The sequence below is a fragment of the Engraulis encrasicolus genome, chromosome 5 (genome assembly GCF_034702125.1).
Source record: "Engraulis encrasicolus isolate BLACKSEA-1 chromosome 5, IST_EnEncr_1.0, whole genome shotgun sequence".
Classification (NCBI taxonomy): domain Eukaryota; kingdom Metazoa; phylum Chordata; class Actinopteri; order Clupeiformes; family Engraulidae; genus Engraulis; species Engraulis encrasicolus.
In genome coordinates this window covers 10,274,957-10,284,574 of record NC_085861.1, presented here as the reverse complement: position 1 = coordinate 10,284,574, position 9,618 = coordinate 10,274,957, and the positions used below count along the sequence as shown (strand labels likewise).

The window sequence follows — 9,618 nt, the reverse complement described above, 5'->3', positions numbered from 1 at the left end:
GACGAGCTCCACAGCATTCTTTCTGTGGTCAGCGCTGTAACAGTTGTGGAGAGGACTTCTGAAGACGCGGAACATGTAATTAACAACAGCCCCCCTGTACTGTTCCATTCTGTACTACAACACCCCCACCCCCCCTAACCCTAACCCTAACCCTCTAACCCTAACCCTCTAACCCTAACCCTAACCCTAACCCTAACCCTACCCCCAACCCCCCCGAAACACCTCCAACACCTTTACACACCTGTGTGTTATGAAGACAGCCAAAAATGCCGTTATGCAATTGCCTGTCCCCCAGGTGTTACTACAGCCTAGGTATGCTCCACACTGCCAAAGGACACCTGCAGAAGGTGATCACACTCATTCCAGTCTGAGCCGTGTTGGAGACTGAGGCAATTAAGAGGTATTTGGACATGCCATATGGTGGTTTTTCCACTAAATTGCATAATGTGTTTCTACTACACACACAGGGTGGGGCTTTGTGTTTTCTCTCTGATCTATGCTTCTTTCCCAACCCACAGAAGATGTGGAACTTAGACAACCAGGTGGCTGCCTGGCTTACACAATACATGGTTTTCATTTTGTTTCATGAACACGATGTTGTGAGGAGGGGCAAGACACTGGCAGCCAACCACGTGAGCTAATTTTTTGACCGACAGCGGTTTTCAACAATCAGAGGTTGAGTTGTGCGCAGCCAGGGGAAAACAAAAAATTAGAAGCCATGTATACCGTACAATATTTGGAAATAAGCTCATATTACACCTCTCCTTCAGTTAAATAATTTTACCTTTCTACTGTACTTCCTGCCTTTCTCTGAGTATGGCAGTGCAAATTTCACCAAGCTAGCGATTAACATTAAATCCTAAAGGTCCAGATAGGTGCTAGTTGCTTCAAATCGTTTTCATTTATAATTCTATTTAATAATGTTGGCAAATGCGATAATTCATTTGATTCAAAAGTTATATTTAAAAAATTGTGGGGTGTATCAAACCAAAGGTCAAAATCGTGAAACGAAATTATCGAATCGTGAGTTGAGTATCCTTACAGCCCTACTCAGAATCTCTTTAACCTACATCTCTAACACTTTACATTTAACTTAAATATCTGGCACAGATTGAAATGAAAGGCCAATCTTGCTCTTTGTTGTAGCTGTTAAAGGAATAGTTCACCATATTTCCATACTGAACTATGTTCTAAATGCAACAACATTCTACACTACCCTGTCCCACACCATCCTGACAAAAAATATGCAGAAATAATATTAAACCATTCATTATATGAGCCTCTTAACAGAAAAGTGAAACATACATGTATTCAGAGAAGTCATCTTGCCAAAAGACATCTCGATACAAAAAAGGAAAAGATTTGAGAAAAAATATTTAAAATCTTCTAATCTAATATGGCAATTCTTTTAAAAAACACATGAACCTACGCGTTGCGGCCATATTGTCCTTCATCAGGGACATCTCGATACGCTTCCTTCCTGGATGACTGCAGTCACCCTCACCCCTGAATCATTAACCCGAGAGATTCAAATGAGTTATTGGGAAATTGATTTTGTGCAGGACGGGACGGGTGCACGTGAGATGCATTTAGGCATTAACCCGTGTCTCCTAGCAATGGGCCGCCATTCCTCGTCTGAATGAGATTTGGCCAGAGCCAGAAGGAGAGGAGAAGGCGGCTGGCTGTAGCATAGGAGCCTGTGTGTGTCTTCTCCTGTCCGGACTGGACGCCTGCTTAAATTGGAAAATTGCCCCCCTTCTCACCCTAGCCCTGGAGATGGTCGTTCAGGTCACTGTGTCGCCACAAAGGCCCGTTTTGTAGCTCTGACAGCCTGGGACAGAGACAGCAGAGAGTCAGCATACGCTGCGCTTTGCTTTCTTCGCTTTCTCCCAGGGCCCACTTTCTCACAGCCAGCTTCTTCTTCTTCTTCTTTTTTTTATTCCCTTACTCCGCCTCAGTGTCTGACTGTCCTTAAACCAAGGACTCCTACACTTTTGATTCACTCAAAACCTGACAGGGGCTTAACAAAACGCAGAGTTCCTCTGGCACCCGGGAGAGACTTGTGAGAGAGAGAGAGCAGGTTTTTCAGTCTCTTGGTTTCTTTTTTCTCCTCTCCCTCTCGCTGGCAAGCCCTCGAAAGCCAGCCAGGTTTCTCTGGCCCTCTTTGAACTAAATCAGTGGTGACCAGATCTGCCTGATTCATGATCACAGCTCTGTCTAATCCGGCAAGCCCACAGTTCAGCAGGGGCAACTGTGCCCTCTTAGTTGACTTCCAAGCAGAACAATCCACATAGAGAAAGGATGTCTGCGCTTCAGCTCTTGCTTGTGGTGCTCACAATCGAGGACAGCAGAATGAAGACAAACTGGGCTACTTCTCAGTGACTAAACTCAGGGATGACCGGAGCACTCAGCATACTTTTACAGGTTTTTTTTTGGTGCACAAAGTGACTGACGTTTCGACGCACCTGCATGTTGCTGTCCTGCAGTCACTTTGTGCACCAAAAAATAAAAAAACCTGTGAAAGTATGCAGAGTGCTCCGGTCATCCTTGGGTTTAGTCACTAAGTAGTAGCCCAGTTCGTCTTCAGAACAACCCACACTTCCCTTCCCCCAACCCCAACCTACTTTTTTCAACCAAAGCTCAAGTAAGTAGTTCTTAATAAAAAAAACCCTGAAGGTTCTTTGTAATTTAATAATCGGTTTAACATAGAAACATGAAACCTGAAATGAAAACCAAAACCACACAGCAGTTCATGTTTTCATTCATTAATTCATTCATTCTCAGGCTAATTCAATACCAACCTGAAAATGTTATGGAAATGCAATTAAATATCTAATGTAATGTGCTGTTTTTTGTCTGACTGGCCAGCAGGTGAGGATGCTGGTGGAGGTGAAGAGGATGATGGGTAATGTAGTGTACGGTAATATAGTGTACTGTATTGTCATGTAGTGTACTGTAGTGGAGTGTATATTACTGACCAGCAGGTGAGGATGCTGGCGGAGGTGAAGAGGATGATGGGTAATGTAGTGTACGGTAATATAGTGTACTGTATTGTCATGTAGTGTACTGTAGTGGAGTGTATATTACTGACCAGCAGGTGAGGATGCTGGCGGAGGTGAAGAGGATGATGGGTAATGTAGTGTACGGTAATATAGTGTACTGTATTGTCATGTAGTGTACTGTAGTGGAGTGTATATTACTGACCAGCAGGTGAGGATGTTGGCGGAGGTGAAGAGGATGATGGGTAATGTAGTGTACGGTAATATAGTGTATTGTATTGTCATGTAGTGTGCTGTAGTGGAGTGTATATTACTGACCAGCAGGTGAGGATGTTGGCGGAGGTGAAGAGGATGATGGGTAATGTAGTGTACGGTAATATAGTGTATTGTATTGTCATGTAGTGTGCTGTAGTGGAGTGTATATTACTGACCACCAGGTGAGGGTGCTGGCGAAGGTGAAGAGGATGATGGGTAATGTAGTGTACGGTAATATAGTGTACTGTAGTGGAGTGTATATTACTGACCAGCAGGTGAGGATGCTGGCGGAGGTGAAGAGGATGATGGGCACTGGGTAGGAGGCGCACAGCAGGCCGTGGCGGTAGAAGGCGGCCGAGATGCTCTCCCGGAGACGCTCGCGCACCGTCATCCTGCACGCCAGGGGGAGGGGTCAGGGGTCAGCTGGACCTGGTCGCCATGGGAGCGCGGGCAGGCGGGTGGGCCGCAGAGGAGGAGAGCAGAGCACAGCAGAGCAGAGTGGAGCACAGGGCACCCACCCGTGAACATGCAGCGACCTGGAAGAGGAGAGGGAAGGGAGGAAAATGGTGTCAACATAGCCTCTAACGTAGCGCAGATGGGCCTGCCGAACGGCACGCTCACCTATTGCTGAAAAGACTCAACCACATCATAAAAACATTGCTACGACATTACCGAGACCCTTAAATAACATACTGTATTAAGGCTTGGAGGTTACAATTTTGGTGGCACTAAGGTTAAAAGTTATAACATAGGCTCAATTTACCATGCTCAATGGCTACATGCATGGCGTTTTTAATTCCGAATTAATAATTCAGAACTAAATAGTTAGTTCCATCGAGTTTACCTTGATCTTACATTTCCGAATAGTGAAGTGTTGAAGTTATATGACGTTTTCAAGACAGAATTAAGCTTTATTCAGAATTAAAGTGAGGAGTTAAATCTGAATTTAATGTCTCATGTAAACGAGGCCAATGTCTCACTGCTAGAGGGTCAAAGAGGTGCAAAATGGCATTGTCATTCAGTGTAATGGATGCTTTCTGCTCACTGTAACTGTAAAAAAACATGACTCTTTATTTATTTATTGTTACAGGGAATTCATGAAAGCCTTGGCTGTCATCCATTCACTTGAAACAATTTAAAAATCATGTTTTTTTTTGCAGTTACAGTCGGCGGAAGGTGTCCGTAACAAAGGCGTCTTTGACCCTAGAGCAAGACACGAGCATCATCAGTGAAGAGAAAAACAACCCTGACAAATCTAACCATAGACACAGGCTCCTCCTTCCATCTAATTTTATAACCCATTTAGAGGCAGGATACGGCACCCAAGGCTGTCCATAGCACCCAAGAGTGTTTATGGCAATCAGGGAATTCACATCTCCTGGGTCAAGCAGCTATGCAGAAGCCAAACTGACACAGCTCACCAAAGAATCACATTCACAACGTGTGTGTGTGTGTGTGTGTGTGTGTGTGTGTGTGTGTGTGTGTGTGTGTGTGTGTGTGTGTGTGTGTGTGTGTGTGTGTGTGTGTGTTTGTGCGCGTGTGTGTGTGTGTGTGTGTGTGTGTGTGTGTGTGTGTGTGTGTGTGTGTGTGTGTGTGTGTGTGTGTGTGTCTGTCTGTCTGTCTGTCTGTCTGTCTGTGTGTGTGTGTGTGTGGTTAACATATGTGCAATGTGTAGGTTACTGTACGTATATGGTTAATATAGTGCAATGTTGTGTGTAATGTCTTGTGTATTCTTCTGTATATAGGCCTATGTATGTATGCTACTGGACACCATAATTTCCCCCACGGGATTATAAATGATACTCTTTTGACAACAGGCCTACCTAGTTTTATTTGTGAACTTCCGTTATGGCAACCAGCTGTACACACCAACTCCTGTTCCGTTGGTGTAAAAACAGTTAAACCACAGTTTACCTCCACAGTGTCTGTCTGCTGCTCACGTCAAAGGCGCCCCACCACAGCCTCACCACAAACACGTTCCTCTGGCCCAGTGGTTCTCAACCTTTTTTGAACAAACGCCCCCTTGGCCTCATCATAAGCCTCCCAGCGCCCCCTTGGCCTCATCATAAGCCTCCCAGCGCCCCCTTGACCTCATCATAAGCCTGCCACTGACCCCATAGGATTGAAAAGCAAAATAGACTAATGCTCCCCAATGGGAACTAAGCCCCATCCCTACTCAGCTGTATCCTTCTCAACACTCCCCTGGAGCTCCCCAGCACCCCCGTTGAGAAACACTACTCTAGCCCAACAATGTGACAGCCATTACAATGTTCATAACAGTATGCACATCCCACCTCGTTGAGGCCAGGTGCAGGACAAAGGCACATCTGATAGTAGAAAGAGTAAGTTAGAAACAGAGAGACTGGATAATCTCTGGTAGAAATCTGCACACTTTAGCTCCACTTTGAAGGTTTAATCAAGACAGCCAACGTTTCGACTCAACAGGGCCTTCCTCAGGCAGGTCCACAGGCGATGTATGAACAAATAAACGATGTATAACTTGAATAAACCTTCAAAGTGAACCAACAGTGTGCGGACATCTACTCTTTCTACTACAGCGTTCCAATGCCCTCTCCCTGAGACCATATCCTGATGGGTACCGGACTGCCAAAGTGTTTCCATTTTAGCAATGGCATCTACAAAAATACCAAGTATTTGATGGTAGGTCAATGTACAGTGTGTACAGGTAGTACAGAAGTAGTGTGCAATTTCACATAATACTGTGGGTGTGGAGGCATGTGTTCTGAGATGTGTTTCTCAAAAGTGTATTAGCGGGTTAGCAACTTGGGTAGTTGACAAACAGAAAACTGCATTGTAAACAACAAAGTAGCTAACGTAATTAGACACTATAGTTTTGAGAAAGCATCCCTTCCCTGTGCTTAGCTGACACTTTTATCCAAAGCGACTTACAGTTATGCATTTTACAGGGTATCAGTTACAGTCCCTGGAGCATTGTGGGAGTTAGGTGACTGGCTCAAGGGCACCTCAGAAAGGATGCAGGAGTGGGGAAAGGTCCCTGCCATTCCTTCCTTCAGAGGTAGACAGTGAGATGAAATGATGATGAGGATGGCCCCATGATGTTGTGAATCTCTCTCTCTCTCTCTCTCTCTCACACACACACACACACACACACACACACACACACACACACACACACACACACACACACACACACACACACACACACACACACACACACACACACACACACACACACACACACACACACACACACACCTTCCTGTCCCATGGATCCTCTCCCTCTCTCCCACAGTCTTTGGCCTTTCCTCTCTCCTGGTAAAAGCATCTATTCTCACATTTGCAGCAGGGGGTTACGTGAGGATGCCTGAGGGTTGGCCAGTGCTCAATGTCTTGGTCAGTGAGTTTAGCTAATCCAGGATTGAACTGCTCTCAGCCACGCAAATGAGGCTCAGATCCATCCTCACCGTTTCCACACCCCCCCCCCTTCTTTCTTCCCTCCTTCCTCCCTTTCTTTCTCTCTTTCTTTCTACCTCTCTTGGCCAGTCTCATTCTTTTCACTCTCTCCAATGCTGCTCTCCTCCATTCCCGCTTTACCTTCCTATCTACCTTTGCCACTTAACCAGAGAAGCTTACATGACGCACAAAGAGCAGCAGCAGCAAAGTCTCGACATCCCACCAAATCAAACAGACGTTGGCAGGCCACACTGCCAAAGGAATTCTGTTCGGAATTCTGAAGCCGCGGAGGTTTAAAGAGTTTTGGCTCTAGTTATAACCAAAGGGCACGTGCCTTAATATGCATGTAACAGGAGAGGCTTTAAAACAACGCAGCGAACCTGGTGGAATTGCAAACAAAAGCATCACTTGAACGGTATTATTGCCGCGGAGAACTAGACCTACAGACTAATCGGTCATTACACTTGACATTACAATACGAGACGAGAATACTTGTTCTGGACAAAGATTACAAATCATGCACAGCACGGCACAAGGTGGGGTCAGACTGAGGACGCAGGCGGCGGGTAGCAGTGAGACAGGCCAAAGCCACCCGAAACATGGTGCGGCCAATATTATTTCAAAATATTATTTCATATTAAGACAAAGGACATTTATTAAGATTCTAATTTGATCGATGCATACGTGTTGTCTTTATCAGGTAGCCGTTGTTCCATTGTAGCCTACTCAGAACTGTTACAACACATCTGTAACATCTCCGCCCAACTCAATTGTTACCATCATTTCATACAAACTGGATTCGCGCCACTTCGGCCCACGCGTGAGTGAACCTGCCTGTCAAGTACAATAGTGCAGAGACACAAGCGTCACGCATAGCTTCTGTGTCTTTCAGACTACGAGTTCAGATACAATGTACATGAAATCGCATGGATGTTATGTTAAATGTTATCCTATTCCAAAAATACACATTTTCTTCAACAAACAACCAGGAAGTAGATTATTTTTTTTCTGTTTATCAGAGCTGGCCTCCTCTTGGAGGTATCAAAAGTGACTAATCTATGATTTGTTTTTGTTTGTTTGTTTGTTTAAATACAGTATAAACTGTAACAGTCAATGTTTACAAATGTAGCCACTTGGGCAGTGACAAAGTAGCGGCGTGTACCTTCTAGGTGATGCAACACAAATGTAACAGAGAGCGCACGCACCAGCGGAGCGAGCAGTTCAATGACAAACCTCGGTTGGCTACGGGGTAAACACAAGTATTTCTAGCGTGGAATATGACATAGAAGTTAGTCTAGGTGCAATACACAGCACTCAAAATGCTTTAATACTACATCATAAACAATTCGATATCAGGCATGACAGCCAACCACGACAGGACACTGTCCTGTCGTGGTTTTGCTGGTCTGTGGAAACTAGGAAGGCAATTCAGCTAACTGTCATGTCTGCACTGTTATTAATGGAGGACAGCACGCCACTTCTGTCATCACATTAGACAACCAAAGGTGCCGTTCGCCGTCCTGTAAACTTCTGATAAGTAGAATTACAGCAAAATAGTGTTTGCAGTCAAAAAATGGACACAGCCAGAAGTGTAAACAATAAACCGCAGAAGCTTGTCAACAGCTAGCTGTAGCCAGTAGGCACTGTCTCCAACACTTCACGAGCTTCACGAAATGCATTCAGCATGTACATTAAGCTCTTAAATGTGTCCATGGCGGACTTAATTAGTCCCTTGTGTGCTGCTCCTTTAACGTATGCAGCCATGCCCTATTGAGTGACTGACTCCTCATAACACACCAAAGCAATACAGTACTGGTATGGCACTGCAGTTGTGTAATTTAGATATAGTAGGGTCCTATTCACACCAGCAATAACTACAAGATGCATTATCTTAGTGTACTGACGCGGGTACAGCCCAGCTCAGTAAATAACCATGTGAAATGATCGACCTCGCGACTTCATGACAGGTGCTCCCCCCAATAACATTGCTGATTCTATTCTTCACAACGGGTAACTAAAGTAAGTTGAACCAACACAGATGTCTATTCAACACTCACACATGCTTAGAGCAAAGACAACATTAGATACTTCCCCAGTTTCCACAAAAACAATCTACAGTAATTCAGTAGGCAATCTCCTGGACGTGCAGTTTGCTAATCACATTAGCGAGGTTAGTCTTCTCTGGACCAAACACAACCACGAGTTCTGCTCTGGATCTATTTAGATGTTGGGCTAACAATGCACTACGCCACACGCCAGCCTCCTGGCTGAAGGGATTTAATGTCGCTACCAAATATCCCACCTGCTTTAGCTGTCCGGAGCTCTTAGCAACACTGCTAAGTCAATTAACAGGGAGTAAACTCATGCCCCCTGCTCTCCTTTCAGGGGGATGAAATTAACTTAGCAGAGGGAGCCCTCACCAAGCTAGCTTGAGAGCAACTCGGCACGTCAACATTACTTTAAGAGTTTCTCTGTGTACGTCTCAGTGGTACTTACCAAGACTACCTGATCCCTCGGTTTACCAAACACTCTTCTTTAGATATTGTGCTGTAGAGGCACCATCAACTATATTCCGGGCTAGCTCCTCGGAAGAGCTGACTGCTACACTGACTGCATCATGTCAAAGCGGCACAAAGTGGTAATTCCACGAGCTAGTACCATAGAACCACACAACTCGAGAGTGTGCTAGGCACAAATCGGTCCCTCTCCGTCAAGCTGTTTCCCAGAGGTCCATTGGCTTACCAACTGTCACGTGATTCCTGACGTAAACTATGCGCATGCAACACAGAGTGCCTGAAAAATTTTGTTCCCAGTCCCCACTCTAAAATGAATGCATTTTCAGCACTGTGCATTGAAGTAGTGCTTCATTTTGCTTTTTTGATTATTTCATTTTGCATGTATCAGGACACGGTTAGACGGTGGAGAGTGA

The 9,618-nt window shown here is 45.0% G+C and overlaps 1 protein-coding gene across 2 annotated transcripts in view; it reads right to left on the bottom strand.

The window, feature by feature from the left end:
* Positions 1 to 9,352, bottom strand: part of scap (SREBF chaperone) — a 58,915-nt gene extending 49,563 nt beyond the window's left edge. For both annotated transcript variants that reach the window (XM_063198656.1, XM_063198657.1), the window contains exons 1-2: positions 9,186 to 9,352; positions 3,524 to 3,790 (exon numbers count right to left, since the gene is read on the bottom strand). In XM_063198656.1, coding sequence (XP_063054726.1) covers positions 3,524 to 3,645 — 122 coding nt within the window. In that variant the 5' untranslated portion in view covers positions 3,646 to 3,790; positions 9,186 to 9,352. The remainder of the gene's footprint in view (positions 1 to 3,523; positions 3,791 to 9,185) is intronic.
* Positions 9,353 to 9,618: the final 266 nt, after the last annotated feature.